We start from the raw sequence: 17026 nt of genomic DNA, 5'->3' as shown, positions 1-17026 counted from the left end.
TCTTGACAGCATTAGTGTCGTATGAGATGTAAACAACCCAGTTAATTATCTACCCTATAATTAAATCGCGGTAAGATTCGAAGCCTTGATTAAATCAGCTATAAGGTGACATCACCAAGCATCGATTTATTCGGGTAATGGATGACTCGAATAGTTCGCTCCACACACCCAAGAAATTACCGCAGACGACTGACACAGAAATGATCACTCTGTTAATCTGATCGTCTCATCGGTAATCATTCTCGCGATATCTCGCAAATCGACCGAAAGCCCCGGATGCATATATTCTCCTTTTGCCAAGAACAGCTTCCGTTGCTAAGCAACCGATTCTGAGCCACCCGGTATCTTTGTGTGAGGGTCATTATCTCGGCTTCGCTTTGTTTAAACGAGGTGAGTCCATGTGAATGATTTACCCTGGAGAACAAGGTGTACAAATCATGAAGCCGTACGGTTCAGAGACATTTACGGATAAGAAAAGGATTGTTATGTGCACGACTGCACACCAGCAACACGCTGGTTGTTGAAATTGAGACAACTGACGGAAAACAAGTTAAATCAATGAGAGTGATCATGTTCTTTTCCCTTGAGACGGAAGAAAACCCAAGGTGACATTCTGTGTTTGAAATAGTCATGTGCCCGGCAATCCATCGGCAACGGCATTCAGTATCTGGTCCAAGCGACGGGGACGGTACACAGCAGCGTTTCGAGTAATCAAAGGATGACAACCTGGTTCCAAGAAGACAGTGTGATTTACCTCAGTTACAGAACCCTCAGCAAGGCAACTCGAACATTGCATCTGTTAAATTGAAGGAGACACGCCCTTTATCGCGCAGTGAAATATCAGTAGCCGCGCGCGTCTAAAATGTGCCATTAACACAACAAAGGAGCTAATTGGCGTACTACATCATAAAGGTTCGTTAATCGATTGATAACATTGTCGGAAGGAGACGCCTGATACCTTTAACGCCTGCTTTGGGAGTGGTGACGCAAAATTAGGAAGATAAGGGAGAGGTGACGCGATGATATCATGTGATTTCATCAACGATCACTGCATGCGGTTGGAGTAAGTGGGAGTTACGGCCTTTGCGGTTACGTGGATTATGACGTCATCACAGTACACCATCTGCACGGAATACTAGTTTGTCGATACAGGAATATTAAGTAATGACAGCTACTTGGAAAGGGACTGAATCTGTTTGATGTAAGTTTAGGATTCTTGTTGTATCAAATCCCTGAGCCGTTTTCTTTAGTAAACCCTGTACCCCCCCCCCCCCCCCCGCTTATCCTGGGGATCAACACTGCAGATTGACGGCGATTCCTTGTGAGTTCTGGTGATATTTATTATTCGTCGATATATGCGTGATTTTCAATGGTTTTATTCAATTTAAGTTATCAATATTTGCATTGCCCTGATGGTGACACTGACTGGGAATTCCTAGCGTTCACCCTCATTCGGCCACTTGCATGACGTATCATGTTAATATTAACGACCTGCGACCAATTAAATATCAGTATCAAGCCCATATACTGCGATCTGGTCTTATCCGCAGACGAGGGATATTCTTGTCGCACATACGTGCAGTAGCAGTTATAATCGCAGCATTACCAGCTATTGCGGGCCTAGCCAATTAAGCCAATTAGTGCACCTGCTTAATTGGTCCTGGCAAGCCTAATGGAAAATGCATAGGAAATATCAATAAAGTTGGCTTTTTGGGCGGGGTGTTAAAATAATCCCAACTCCCGACTTCTGACATAATTCTATATATGTCTAGGTATTTACTGGCAAAATTTGGAGTGATTTGGATGGAAATTCGATGTGTCCATCTATAGGTTGAAAATTTTGGTAAATCTGTAATGCTTCACTCGTAGCCCGTAGTGTAAATTCCTGAGAAAGTGGGTTTTGGGGGCTTTTCTAGCTGCGCTAGCTCCGAAACTATACATTTGATACAAACTCCCGACTTCAGACGTGGTTGATATAACTCTTAGGATTATATTCCCAAGATTTCAGCTTTATTGGAGAAAAATTCATAGTGTCCATAGGGGGGTTGAAAATTGGAGGATTTTCAATTTTTTTCCCAACAAATATGCGAAAAATATTACTTTCCACCTAGAATTAATCAAAATTTCGCAAACTATCATAAAGTACTTCCTTGCAACAATCATTTGTGAAGCTTTCAAAACTTTTGGCTGATTTATTTGACCCTAAATCAGCAAAAACCAAACATTTTAGTGTTTGTATGCACCAATGCACAGGAGGCTAATTGCCAGATTAATTCACACCTTTCCAATCTCAAACAATAGGAATGATGGAGTCTCCCTCTATTCAAAACAGAGTGTGCTAGGCCCGCAATAGCTGGTAATGGGTAGCAGCGATTTTAATTACTCATTTGCGGGGCGCTTAGCGCCAAGGGAGCAAAGTGTTCTTTTGTAGTGACATTTAACTGAGCCGTGAACGTCGATATTTTACCAGTAAGCTGTTCATATTTCTCAGACTAAAACCCCAGCCGATTACATCATTGCGCAGTTGCTTGCTTCGGGCGACAGGTTTAGCTGAAGCATACCGCGCAGCAGTTATTTCTGAGCTTCAATCGAAACGGCAATATCAGATGTAATATTGTGAGTTACTGCCTTGGGGAAAACTGATGACTTGATAGGCTCCGTTGAGGGACAAGGCTCATATTTCTATGATGACAAGTTGCAACTGTTTCAACGCAAAATGTTGACTTAAGGAATTAGAATGAATGGTATAAAATTCGACCGCAAGTTAAGTACTTGGTACCGATACATGCCTGCTGATCAAACGCGTTAGACCAAGACTGATATTTATATTTGGCTAGACCAATGTATCAGTATGTATACACGTATTTTCCAAGTAAGATAGGACACTAAAAACCGTCACTTGAAAAGCACTCGAACATCATTTTTACCTTGCTTCGGGCAACAATTTTCGTTAAAGATTACAGCTTAGCAATGGTAGATATTGAACGCAATAAGATCAATTGCCTTGGGAGAGTGATGACTTGATTGGCTTCGTTGGAGAGCGAAAAAATTATTTCTGCAGAGCATCAGTTAGAACGCATATTTGCCTTATATATTTCACTGTGACAAAATAAAGTACTGTACATCACTTTTCAATCCGTGCACCTTTATTGGAAGTAAAGGTTTTTGAACGTTTGCCTGTCTTACTACAGGAACCTTGACAGAGCTGTGGAAATCATGTAGCAGACATTGCCAAAAGGGAATTCCAACTTCAGATCAGAGGCAAGCATTCCCAGTGGATTTCATGTCTCTAGTTGAAAGAATGCTTGGAGCCACACACCTGTTCCAAGACCAGGAGTCGTCACGAAACATTCCCAGAGTCATGACCGTCTGAGTGATCTTGAATTATGCAAGTCCGCAGATTGGTTAATCGTCCAACTTAAAACGATGTACAAAATGTGCTTGGCATCATCATCACCATCACTATTCCAAGTAAGACATTTTCGACTGGAGCACCGACACACCAGTGTTCAGAAGTTGAGCTTGAGACCAGCATCATTTATTTTGCCATCGACCCTGTATGCACAAGACATAAAGTTGTACCCAGGTTGTTGACTCTGAAATTGGTTCTGATCAAATCCTTTAAGGCCATGAGAATGGAGGTTATAGATTTGCGTCCACCGAAATATCGATATCAATGCTAATTAACCATTTATTCCTCTAAATATCACGAAATGATAACTTGGACATGTTCTCAAAATATCATCATTTTTTGAAAATTTTCTTGATGACATCTAAGACAATGTCAGTCTGAGTACGGAACCAAGATTTGGGGTGAAATCATCAAAGTCTGGTTGATTGAGAGGGAATATCGTTTTCGTGATATTTTGCAGAATTACTGCCAAACCAGCATTCGTATAAAAATTTTGCTTTAACATCTATCAGATTATGTATCTATCATCAATATCCCGCATTTTCAGCTTTATATCACGCACAGTTTGCGGATGCAGACCACTTTAAAAATACCTTGTACCCATGTCTTACAGGCTTTTCAGTCCTATACATTCATGCTCATGGATGGTCATACGGGCCCTGGATCCAAGGCTCCTTTTTGAGTTTGATGGCAGAATTTTGCAAAAATTTACCAAATGTTTGAAAAACCATGAATCGGTTGGAATTTTGCGCTGAATTTTTGCATGCGGCATCTCAGGACATCAACAACTATATTGGCAATGTTTTATTGGTTCTGACGTGACCAGATATCAAGATAACAATATATCTTTGTGTCATTTTTGGATGGATTTTCAGGTCAAACACGGGGGACGCTAAGATGCTGAAAATTTTGGAACGTAATGATAGATACATAATCTGATTGATGCTAAAGCGAAATTACGATATCAATGCTAATTAACCATTTATTCTTCTAGTTGATGTCTAAATTAAAATCTATTGGTGGTGTGTAGCCTAATATGAGGATTTCTGATGACGGGACAGAGTGCTTGGGGGAGCCTGGAATTAAGAAGAGAGCGGCTTAGATGGAGGAAGATGACTAGATGGCGGAAGCCGACATGGTCTAGCCTCGACCATATGATGTTAAATTGGATAAAATAATGCAAATTAATAAATGATGAACAATGAAAAAAACAGCATGTGTTTTTCATATTGTCCGGACGCAAATCTATAACCTTCATTCTCATGGCCTTAGACATGCATTCTGGTATTTCCTGTAAATCCTTCGAAACGCGGTTTCACTGATAAGCGGTGATAGCTTCATTTCCTTCTGCTCCGCCAAGGCGCAGCGTTTGGGAAATGAGACTGGTCGATATGTTCCCACAGGTCGATCACGGATTACTAAAGCATGAGGGGTGTATTCTGGAGCGTTTATTCTCAGAGTTGCTCTCATGAACCAAGTATGATTTGTCAGTTTTCAGATGAAGATTGTTCTTCCCCCGTTTCTTAAACCATCGTGGTGATCAAACGACTGCTTCTTTCGATTAAAGAATGATTACACGAGCGTTTTAATACAATCATTTCGCGCTGCATCAAGCGCTCAGAGTTAAATTTGATAGCATCGGGAATTGTTAATTACTTCCCGGATATTTTTCAAAGGACATGTCGTCTTTTGATGTGATACCGGAACTGACTATTTCTTCCACGTGCGTTTGAAGACGTTTGCTAAAAGAAATCAGATACCCGCTTATGAATTATGAATAATTCATGGTGGTATTCTTTTACAATAGACTGGTGGTTACTGTTATCATGTGGCTCACAGTCTTAAGGGTGTGTCAACAAAAGAGACGACTAACCTTGATGTCTGCGTTGTCAAGGGTGGAGTAGTTAACTCGGATAGTGATAGGTGCTTACAGTCAACTGCTTTTCGCAGGCGATACCACAGTGCATGCACATCCCCACTATCGTTATGTACATGTTCGGTCAATTTAAAATTCAATTCAGTCAATTCAATTTAAAATCATGATAGTACCACCTCTGCCCACAACATTTCGGAAATAAAAAGTGTCCGTCTTATTGTATACTGATGGATTATGGTATATATATGGTCTCTAGAGGCCATGGGGTTCAACAGCTGAGTGATCAAAGCAAAGTGTATTGTAGAATCCGTTATTCACCAGACTCTCCACCGGCGTTGTCACATAGCTCGGTAGTTTGCTGATAGAACTATCCGGGGACATCAGTTGACAGGTCTCAGACTATATGTCACTTATAATGCATTGTTCATCCAACGCGTCGTCTCCAGAGGCTATGGTGCTATCATATTGTGACAGAAGAAATTCCCCAATTAGCCTATTTCCGATGATGTTGACGTGATGACGGGCTTTTAAAAATACCGTCATTGCATTCGTTTCCCTCAGAAAAATCAAGAAAATACCTGAAATTCGAAGCCATGACCCAAACCGCCATGCAGCAGTAGCAAAAATCATTTGGCGGCACACGGTGGCAAACAGTGATATCATCTTCCTGGTCAACTATTTCACGCGCAAGTCGCCCCTTTGATTATTCATTTCAAACACAACTTTCGCCAAGCGCGATGAATATGCCAACATATTTCGATTTCGGCTAATCCCTGGGTACCAATGAAACGAAATTGGCCAGGTGATATTGACACCGATGATATCTGCTGTGTGTAGCCGGAATAATAAACATATCGTTTGCTACAGGAGCGACTCAGCAATGGTATTTTGTATCTACATGTGATAATAAAAAGCTGGCGCCGGTGAGTGATGCATCTTTAGATCAAAGACAATGTTATATGTACTTGAGGATATATCGATAACTCGGTAGATTGAAAAGATTCTGCTCAGTCTGAATGTATTTAGGCTTTTGTACCACTGGAGTGGCTCACACTCAACAGGTCGGACATAGGCGACATGTATGGTGAGGAGCCAGTGTGTCGCGTAGGTTCAGCAGACTGGTGATAATTCCTCTGCCTGGTCTGTTTTCACGGCTCCTCGCCCGAACTCGACAAGCTGGGCAATTCGATTGCAGGGTCAATGATCGATCTATTGGACAAATCAATTCCCCTCGGTGTATCTAACATCTTGTGAGATTAGGCTGGCGTGAACTGGTGAGACGATGGGCTAATGCAATATAGAGATCTATCGATTCTTCGGATCCTAAAGTACAGTGTTAGAAGCTCCAGTGACGATGTTAGCGGATAGGTCGCATATCAACCCTTTAAGTCTTGTGGGGGTTTTCGCCTCGTCCAAAAACCTCTATGAGTTGCATATTTGTGTTGGCCGAAAAACCATAAGGTTTTTCAAAAGCTTAAAAACCTTTATTTCTTAGAGAAACTTTGTATTATAAAAAGAGAGACGGATATCACAATGTGCTGAAAGGAGCCGCATTAAGTCCGACACAATTCCCGCCCCATCCATTCAAAACGAACCCCATTGACCCGATCGTCCCAGCGAATTTGAACTGATTGAATAAGAGCAAAGGTTTATACATTATTGATATCATATGTGCCTAACTCAAAGAAAGCGAACTTATGATGCATAAAAGACCCGTTACTCCCGATAGAATATAAACTTTCACCATGATTCATTTTACTGAATCGCTGACACTTTCAAATGAACATCTCATGAAAATTCGTACAATAAACATGAAAAGACCGCCCAGAGCCGTTATGGGTCAAGTACTTAATCAGTTCTTAAAGAAAGTTTAAATTTCATCTGTAAAAATATTTGTAGATTGTCTGACTTTCCATGTCAGTTTGTTCACTACAAATATTGATTAAGACCTTTTTTTCTTCCCTATTTCCCTTCCCTCGTCACACTAACTTTATAAGTCGTCAAGTAGAAATTGAAGGAAAAAAGAACGCGAAGTCTCTTTAATCTTTTAGACGATTCTAAGCCGATGAGCTCTCTGGAGTATTAGACCTACTGTCCCCTTAACTGTTCACTCACGTACAATGTCATAAGCATGTTTAGCCTGGATATATCAATATTATGGTTTCATATACGACTGATCAGTAGCATTGTGAAATGCTGACGTCTTTCGTGGCCCCATACGTCAAAAATGACATTATGACTTTTGACTGAGGCGGAGTATAATTTACGCTGAAGACGGTGAAGGTTTCAGGACCACATCAAGCGAGGAATTGAGACGTTGAGAGGACGTTTTTTGGATCTTTGGCAACAGAAAGTCGTTTTGGATCAGAAAGTATCATTGCTAGGTAGGTGTACTCATGTTAGCAACGGCTTTTTATATAAAGGAGATACATATAAAATGTACACAAAAAGTCCTGTAGTTTCGTGGATGAGGCATTTCACCACATTCAGATTGCAATGGCGGCCATTTGAAGCAGGGACGTAACGACGTCGATTAGTTCCGATCACGCGCAAGGAGGTTGCCAATCACCAATCCGTGAAAATAAGACGCTCGCGAAAATTTGGCCGCGGTTATTTTTACCACGATCAGCTTGTCAAAATACTAAGTTTGAATTAAATGCACTCATGTTTGGTTCCCTCTGAACAGAAATAGTTGGTTCGGGTCATTTGCGGATCTATAAACATGCCAACAGGGCATCCCAGTACCAAGGACATCATTTTCTTTTATGCTATTGTCTTGTTTCAGAACAAAGATAATGCAATGTCCAACGCCAGCAACAACCGCGACAAAAACAAGCTGGTCACTGCAAAGCAGAAGGGGGTCGGTGCCGAAAAGCAGCATCAGCAGCCAAATAAACAAGGGAATCACAATGGGGGGCACAAGAGTGTCAACGGCGGGGAGTCAAGTAACAGCAAAAACGGATCTCGGCCCCAGTCCCGGTCCGATGGAAACTCCACAAACAGCAAGAACTCAAGCAACGGAAAAGACATCAAGGGCGGGAACGGAAAGCCGAGCGAAAACGAACAGAACAGGGAGAACGGAGACATCAAGTCCGGCAAAAACTCTCCACAGTCGGGCAACAACACGAGGAGAGGTGCGGATTCAGACAGGAAGAACAGCACCACCTACGGCAGGAATTCAGCAGCCGCGACGGGAAACGACGTCAACGGTTCAAACGGCAGCAACTCGGGCCGTAATTCTCAGTCCGCGGTATCCGCCGCCTCAAATGGTTATTCCCGCGATGGAGCAGCCTCGGAGCCCAAGGCAGGTGCTTCAAGAACAAAGAGCCGTGCTAGCGGAGACCCAAAATCTGATGATGGTACATCAGATGCAAATGATTCAAGAACAACTTCAAGAGCAGCGACAAGCAATGTTGGGCTACAGAGAAATCCACGTTGGGGGCGTGAAAGCTCCGGCGAGACCTCCGACCCAGGCAAGAGAGCCAATAGCGGTAACATACGTCCTTCCTATTATAATAGTTCCGACCCCTTCGGAGAAAAAGTCGAAAGGGTGATGGAGAGCCCAAGGCCGAGGAATCCTCCTCATCAAAAGGCATGGAAACAGAAAAGTGGCGCCGGGGGGATCAAGCGAAGCAGTCGTTCTACATTGACACCGGTGTATGAGAGTCCTGCCCGTAGTGAGAGGAGCCTAGCGGAATCGGACGAGTCAGAAGACGACGGCGAGAAAAAAAAATGCCAGAAATGTGGAGACTTTCACCACCTTCTACAGTCCGAGGCTTGCGATCACAACGTATGCAAACATTGCCTTCCTGAAGATGTTGACGGCATCAATGTTGACACTGATTGTCCAGTTTGCCACCGGAAATTCCTCTACGGTGACGCACCGGGAAGATCTGACCAACCAACACTAAACCGATTCCATTTGATTAAAGATATTTACGCAGCAATCCGTCCAACATCTTGCCAGCGCTGTGAGGAGTCAAACCAGAAAACGGAGGTCGCGTCATGCGCATGCCGCGATTGCGCACTGTATTTTTGCGAACCATGCGCAGATGCCCACAACCTTGAGAATTTCTCCGAAGGAAAAGGCTGGAAAAATCACCACATTTTTCTCATTGAAGAACTAAGAGAACAAAATGCTTTGCCGCCGGTTAAAAGTGGTCCATCTACCGCGGAAGAGCTCCTTTGCCCAAAACATGAGGACAGTCACGCGACCTGCTACTGTAAGACATGTCGACGTGCCTTCTGCGCTCCCTGTCGAGAAGAGCATCCTGCACCCAAACATGACTTCCTGAATGAGTTAGAAACGAAAGTCTACTTGAACGAGATTATCAGCAAGGTCTACAAAGCAACAAGCTATGATGTCAGAGCATTCGACCAGTTTTCAGCTGCTATTCGTATGAAAAGAGATCGATCAGAAAAAGAACTGAGTAAGCAGAAAATGGAGGTTATAGCAAAGTGCAATGAGTTGATCAGAGCAATGGAGAAGAAACGAGACGCCGTTGTTGATATGCTTGACGCCCATGCGTCGGATTTAAAGGAAATGGGAAATCACATACAGGAGGGCATCCGTGATGAGAGAAGATACGCGGATGCCATGAAAAAATTACTCGGCATTTTTAATGAAGATGACGTCAACAGTGACGACGGAGAACAAGCTGACCCCGATTATCGTCTGCTCAGAATCGGCGAGTTTGTGGATCGAAACCAGGCAGCACTGGAGCAGACGGAATGCTCCGATGACATGATCGCTGAAGTCAACAACATTTGTAAAATGCAACACGATGTGAAACTACTGACGCGAAAACGAGAGGAGATTTTCGACTTGGTTGAAGATCATATTTACTTAGACACTGTTGAGGATTACTGGCTAAATGACGAAGCTCTTTTGGCCAAACAACACCTGCGTCACGCTGCTGATAATTCGGTTTGTCACGTTGGTGCCTTCAGGGAGACGGGACTTCCGTACTACCAGTTCCTGTGGCCGATTACGGAAAAATACCGAGAGTATTACGGCAAAGAGACATTCACTTTACATGGCAACACACTCCAGGTTGAAGAAGGGACGACCCCCGATTTGATCCAAAGTGACATTTTCAAAAGTAAACAGTTTCAGGTTTTCGTCAAGGCGTCTTCTCAACGACTGGAAAAAACGGAAGTACAACTCTTCCGAAATACGGAATACTCAAGATTGTTCACCGCTGGAACCGGAACTCGGCCTCTCTCAGGATTGGTAAGCTTCCGCCAGAACGAAGTGGAAAAGACCATGTCAATGGTGTCTGGGTCAAAGGTCACGTTGGTGAAAGATGACCGCATCGCCGGGCGGCCACATGTCGGAAAAGGCTCAAAGGTCGCAACGCTCGATAAGTCAGGCAGTCTGTTTATTCCGTTTCTGATTGGAAAAGTCGTGATCCGATCACAGATTTCTGACAACGAGGAGGTCATTCATCTTGGAAGCGAGGAACACGCGGTTATGTACACATTCGATAAAGAACGCGAGTATCTCTGGACGGTGGACGCCGCAGATAATGTCGTCAAAGTTTACGACTATCGCAAATTAGCCTTCCTTTACGGAATAGGTGTCCATGACTAGACGATAAAGTGGTCAAGTCTTTGACAATGATCGTGTGTCGAGCACCGACTCCTGGGGCAGTCCATTATGTCATCGTTATTGGACATCCTTGCCGTGCCAGGCGACAGGACGAGGCCGGTCAGCTGCGTCCGGAGTGTAATTGAGCAAGGGCAGGCCCAACCAGCATCTAGGCTCAACATTCAGAGCAACGAGTTTTAGGCTAAGACCCTGGGACTGGCCAAAATAATCGTCGAATTCGCATCCCCAGTAGCTTTCATCTTTTGAAATTACAATGTACATGTACAATGTATTTGTGTTTTATTCTACATTAAACATATTCCAGACTCATCCTGCTATAACATGTTTTGACAAAATAACTTCTGTGGGAATTGTAATTCATGTCGGTGTATATTCAATCAGAGTCTTCTGATTCAATAGATGCAGTAGAGTGCCTCCTAACGCAACTGGTGTGGCGGTGATCTATGGTTGAGCTACTGGCGATAGCTATTGCTTGTAAGGCTGTGACAAATGGATCATTTTACGGTCGTTCATCAGGATAACAGCATCTCGCCCGAGTTACATGTCGTTAGGTACTCATTCAGGATATGAGAAATTTCATCCCCGGTTGAGTTGCCACAGTGCCAATCTGATCCGGTCACCGAGTGATCCAGTTGCCACAATGCCAATCTGACCCAAGGAGTATACCCTGTCATGATGACAACGCAGCATCATTTCCTTTTCATATTAAAGGGAAGTCATATGCTGCAGCCTGGTGGGTCAGATTAGGTTACACGAAGTCGCCGATAGGGGTATCTCAGTCCTATCTCAAGGTGATATCAATATAGATTAGCCAGACTTTACTTCTTATGGTTCTGTATAGTATTATATACGTGACAGTTTGTTTGCCCAGAGGGTGACTTATACGGCCCCTGAGACGGGGTTTATCCGCCGGATAGTACACTAGTCACGGATAAGAGCCATTGGTTAAAATGTCAATAAACTGGGCCGTCTCGGAGGATATTATTACCCGTCAGACGTAAAATTCAGACAGCCATTTATGACTGATATCAAAATAGCGGCCGTCAGAGAGGGCGATAGGTCGACTGCTGCTGCTCTTGGTTGGATTCAGTGTTTTCAGAGGGGTCATCTATGCTCTTGTCTTACATGTTATAAATAATGGAAATGGAAAGCTGTTCTCAAATTCAATATTGTTCTATGAACATGATGATCTGTAGTCGACGTCAGCAGTAAAATGTCTGCGTCTTTCTGTGCCGCTGTGCGAAAAATGCTGCGCACTCACAAGTAATATTTTTTACCCGTGAATCGACTTTGAGACCGGATATAAGGTTTAATATAGAACTGAAGCTTTTTTTCCTTTGGTACAGAAGAAATTAGTTGATGCGGTTCCAATGCACGCGAGGGCAGGAGGATGCGCGCAGGAACCTCCCTTAACATTGCAGCTGTAGGCGGATCAGTGTGCAAAACAGCAGATCTACAAAGTGCATAAGCTTTTTTATATCATATTTATTTGTCCTATTCATCTTCCAGGATAGAGTTCTTGCCGCACAACCTGAATTGTCGTGCAGATCGAAGATGTTGTCATGGTTATCCTTCGGGCATATTCGTTCTGATAACAAGTACAGGGGCCTGCCGCAGAGGCCCCTGCTTCAAAACGGTGGATGCCATTTCGAAAAAGCTGATTGGAAAATGTGATTAGGTTCAAAATGATAATCCGAGTGGGATTTTTATTGATTATGGATTACTGGCGGCTTGAGACTTGGTGACCTCCAACAAAATCTCTATCAACAATATGGCTTTAAGGGAACTATAATTAGTGCTTTCAAAAAGGGATGGCGGCTGACGTAATAAAGAAAACACAGTGCACTACTTTCGTGTGACAATGTCTCCATTCCATCAAACTTCGGTACTGAAAACAGAAGATATATACGTAAGTTAGAGAGATCCGAAATTGATTTTTCCTGGTATTGAAAATCAGACGCTGGAGTCTGTCTTGGTAGTAGTATCAGTTTTGACAAGTTCAGGGAATAACATAAACATTGTTGCATGTCATCTGCACAAGGTGTCTGATGACGTCATCATTGGGTGACAATGATACCAACTGCAGGGATTCTGGTGTTGTTATTGTACCTGCAACTCCTGACGGACATTCTCGGATATTTCCTATCGAATGGTGGTGGAAAACAGAAGACGACGAGCAGTGGTTCGTATCAAGGAAGAGAAAGGTAAGATTACCCGGGTGAGATTGACTGCACTGGTTAAGCTTTAGAAAACCCATCGATAATGCCATCAACCTACAGCCAGAGCTTTCCAAATACTTGGCCATTGGAAGGTATACAATACATAAAAATGGAAAATCATCCTTTACATCGGCATTGAAATCCAAGTGCCGTCTGCAGAATATTCAGTCGTAATTTGACGCCTGAGATCTGAAAGACCCACGATATCCAATACATCTTTCGGGACAATGACCATCACTGTGTACAAGCGCGACATAAGAAGACCATGCTATACCAACAGGAAGAACATTCCCATAGCCCGATTCTTTGTTTTATGGGGTAGACAAGAGCACATTTGAATTCCTACGGGGCATAGCCGATCGAAAAAACACCTGATTTATACTGAAACACGCTGCATAACAAAAGAATGTGATCAATGGATTCTACTTCCGGGAAATATAGCTTTGGTCGTTTGTACACAGTGACCATGGGCCACTCATGCTTCGCAGCGCTTACGAAGATGTACGAAAACGCGCAACACAACGAAGTAAATGTAAATAATACGCAGGTTTTGCAAAGCTGGGTGGAATCGGCATTGTTGAATCTGCCACCAAGCAAACTGCGAATGCGAGTTACCCTAAAGAACGCATCGAAATTGGTCTGGGGGAAAAGATAGCACGCTCGTGGCAGAGGCAGCGCAGCGTGACTGTCTCGAGTTTCTGAAATACAGAGACAGCGCCGAGAGTCAGATGCGTGGGTGAACTAATCTCCGCTGTCAAATTCATGATCCCCTCAGAGTCATGCATTCGTGTTGGGATATAATTGGAGATTATGCTGCCACTGCTGCCCGAGCAGACGACGAAGACGGAGCTTGATTATGGGGATTGCGCGCAATCCGTACAACATGATATTATCTGAAGCAATTATGCCCTTTTTTCCCGGGTGAATCTCAATTAAATTGAATGAAAGATATAGTCAACTTTATTGGATAGACATCTTAACACCTTCAGCGCCGAACCACGTAGATCTAAGGCACCTTTTCCATAGAGTTATACCCTATACTACACTATACGCGAACAATGGCTTCACAAAGGGTGCATGACCATGAAACTATTGTTCGCGTATAGTATAGTATAGGGTATAGCTCTATGGAATAGGTGCCTAAGGCACCTATTCCATAGAGCTATACCCTATACTATACTATACGCGAACAATAGTTTCATGGTCATGCACCCTTTGTGAAGCCATTGTTCGCGTATAGTGTAGTATACCGTATACCTCTATGGAATAGGTGCCTAAGTGGCCCAAATCTCCCTTGAGCTGGTGATCGGAGTCTCATGGACTTCATGAAAGAACTACGCCACCGCCATCTTCAGGGCAAAGGAGGAACTGAAAAGACCGTTCGGTTTTTTCACGGTCTTTTCAGTTCCTACTTTGCCCTGAAGATGGCGATGGCGTAGTTCTTTCGTGAAGTCCATGAGACTCCGATCACCAGTTCAAGGGGGGATTTGGGCCACTTAGATCTACGTGGTTCGGCGCTGAAGGTGTTAATATCAGCAGGGATGATGACGTACTCGATCGACAATAGAGAGATGTGAGAGATTGTGAAAAGTAGAAGTTGTGAGAAATTCCTTTCCATGAGGCTGCGGTGTTTATCCACTGTTGTTTCCTTTCATGCACTTTCAGACACAAGAATCTACCTACTACCAGCCCGAAACCCATCCGCACTCTGGACGGTCTTTGGAAGCGGATGATGCAAGCCCGGGAGCAAGACCTTCAGCAGAGCGGTCTCAAGCCGGACGAAGTGACCAAGAAAATGTCCGAGGCACGGGCCGAGTTACGGAGGCTCATGTCCGCGAGAATGGCAGCGGCCAGGGCGACCGAGGAAGCCAATGATTGAAGAGCACCTACTGCATCTTTCTTCACGCCGTTTGCCATATTCGAGCCTTGAAAAAAGCCAAGATTGGGACGCGGACTGTGTGTACAGTGCTATACATGCAGGAAGAATCCATTGAGCACTTTCTTCTGTTATGGCATGTTAGTATGTTTATTCAATACCACCCTGGCACCTTGGTATCGGCTACACCGGCGTCAACATGTGCGCTACGGGGTCCACCCGAAACTAAAATTTAAGAATATGGCCACTGGACTATTCTTCTAACAGCAGTGTACATAGTGGAGCGCTTGTCTACAGCATGTTTGGACAAAACACACCAAAGCCAAGAGGACACACAATGAGCTTTAATTTCCTTGTTCCTTCGTGCCACGGGGCGTCTGGTTCCGCCATGGAATTTTAAAACACAAGTTTCTTACTTTGTGTTCTTTCTTTCCTTCCTTTTCCATTTTAGCAGCGTTGATCTTCTCTTGCACTTTTTGAGACCTGGTCCTCATCTGATCGACAAGTTCTCTCGCCTCTGCTTCATCATTATTCCTTTTAACCTTCTTTTCAGCTTTCAGCATTTTTTCTATCCTTTTAAAAGCCGTTTCCATCTGTTTTATATATAATTTAGTCAATTTTCGCTCCAATTTTATTTCTTTTTCCCAACGTTTCATGCTCTCCTTCAAACGCTTTAGCGCAATCCTCTTCAAAGACAGTTCCGTGTCAAAATCTTCCAGACTCTTTCCTGTGTCTGTAACGTTCCCCTTTAAAGCAAGGTCTGCTTCAAAATCGTCCAATCTCTTCACCGTAATCTGCCTAGAAGCAAGCTCTGCTTCAAAATCATTCAGACTCTTTGCGGTAACCATTCGCAAGGTACGGTCTGCCCCAAAATCATATGATCTTTTCAAGGCAAGCATTGTCAAAGCACGTTCTTCTTCAAAATCATACCTTTTCTTCACTTTTACCTGAGTCATCGAAGCGACACGTTTTGCTTTGCCGCACTCCGAGCAAATTGAGCGTTCCATGACGAACAGATGAAGTCAAACGTTGAAGATTAAATTCCCGGATCGTCGATCGTGCATGTTCGGTTGTCATTTTTTATGGACTCCAGGTCACATTGTAACCTAGCAACGCTTCACAGTGACGTAACGACGAAAAGCGCGCCGTTGGACCGATCGTGACGTCATGCATTGCTCGAGTCCCGACACTTTCCCGGTCGGGGACGCTTGAACAAAGTTTGTGCCTTCTTCTAAAATAAATATTTCAAATCACTCGCTTTCAACCTGGAAAAATTCGAAAATTCAGTCGGGATGTTGCACATTTATTTGAGTATTGGTGCTTTGGAGCCACCGAGGGGGATATGGAGGACATTTCATCCATTGTCCCATTCGGTGTGGAGTAGGCCTACTACTGTAAACTCTGTCAGGAGCTGGCACGACTTTAGAGGGGAAAGTCGAGACGGCTCCTCATTGAATTACGTGTTGGACAATGCAATGTCGGCTACCGTGGGCTCCTCACAGGACTCTGTCGATCTGGAGCCACAACAGCATTTGAGAGCGTAGTAGCTGCTTTGTATTGAAATAGGAGGATATCACTACACTTTGAGGGGGATACTTCTACAGAGAAAGTCAGGACAGTTCCTCAATGATTTTAGTGTTGGTCGCTAGGAAGTCGACTCCTTTAGGAATGGCGACATAGATACACCAGAGCAGCGGCTGTTTGCCAGAATACTGAATGATCAATTGAAGTTGGGTGTGCATTAGCCATTCTTCGAAAGAAAGTGCTGCAGAAAATATGGGATTGGTATCTATCGGTACCAACGACTGAAGGCTTTCATATTGAATGAACACGCAACCAAAAAATAGACCACCATGACTTCTTTCCAATGTAGCAACCTGTAAAAACTGAAACCGCTTTCGGGAGTCGGGAACACTTCACTCTTCCAAGTTATCAAAGGAGTATCACGATGCAACATCACCACAACCAGGCGAAAATTCCAATAGGTGTTTCAACTGAGAAATGCCTCCTTACAAGCTGAGAAAAATACGAA

At 43.6% G+C, this 17026-nt stretch overlaps 2 protein-coding genes across 3 annotated transcripts; both read left to right on the top strand.

The window, feature by feature from the left end:
• The first annotated feature begins 79 nt into the window (after positions 1 to 79).
• Positions 80 to 17018, top strand: LOC135501744 (uncharacterized). Of its 2 annotated transcripts, none has more exons than XM_064794017.1 (3): positions 80 to 1201; positions 12409 to 13103; positions 14784 to 17018. In XM_064794017.1, exons 2-3 carry the CDS (start codon positions 12970 to 12972, stop codon positions 14995 to 14997), a joined length of 348 nt encoding a protein of 115 aa, XP_064650087.1. In that variant the 5' UTR covers positions 80 to 1201; positions 12409 to 12969; the 3' UTR covers positions 14998 to 17018. The 2 variants fall into 2 exon arrangements, 1 of the variants encoding a protein (XP_064650087.1); XR_010449631.1 differs by lacking the exon at positions 80 to 1201 and adding an exon at positions 6027 to 6211.
• On the top strand, positions 7455 to 11209 carry LOC135501594 (uncharacterized). The gene is made up of 2 exons (XM_064793783.1): positions 7455 to 7672; positions 8074 to 11209. Exon 2 carries the CDS (start codon positions 8089 to 8091, stop codon positions 10879 to 10881), a length of 2793 nt encoding a protein of 930 aa, XP_064649853.1. The 5' UTR covers positions 7455 to 7672; positions 8074 to 8088; the 3' UTR covers positions 10882 to 11209.
• Positions 17019 to 17026: the final 8 nt, after the last annotated feature.

This window comes from Lineus longissimus, chromosome 17 (assembly GCF_910592395.1).
Source record: "Lineus longissimus chromosome 17, tnLinLong1.2, whole genome shotgun sequence".
In the NCBI taxonomy this organism is placed as follows: Eukaryota; Metazoa; Nemertea; class Pilidiophora; order Heteronemertea; family Lineidae; genus Lineus; species Lineus longissimus.
This window is presented reverse-complemented; position numbering and strand designations above follow the sequence as displayed.

What these genes read in the sequence shown, in the direction of transcription:
- LOC135501744 (XM_064794017.1), top strand. Translation starts at nt 12,970, where the DNA reads ATGATACCAACTGCAGGGATTCTGGTGTTGTTATTGTACCTGCAACTC. An exon ending in TCGTATCAAGGAAGAGAAAG is followed by an intron (nt 13,104 to 14,783) that starts GTAAGATTACCC and finishes ATGCACTTTCAG; the next exon opens with ACACAAGAATCTACCTACTA.
- LOC135501594 (XM_064793783.1), top strand. Translation starts at nt 8,089, where the DNA reads ATGTCCAACGCCAGCAACAACCGCGACAAAAACAAGCTGGTCACTGCA.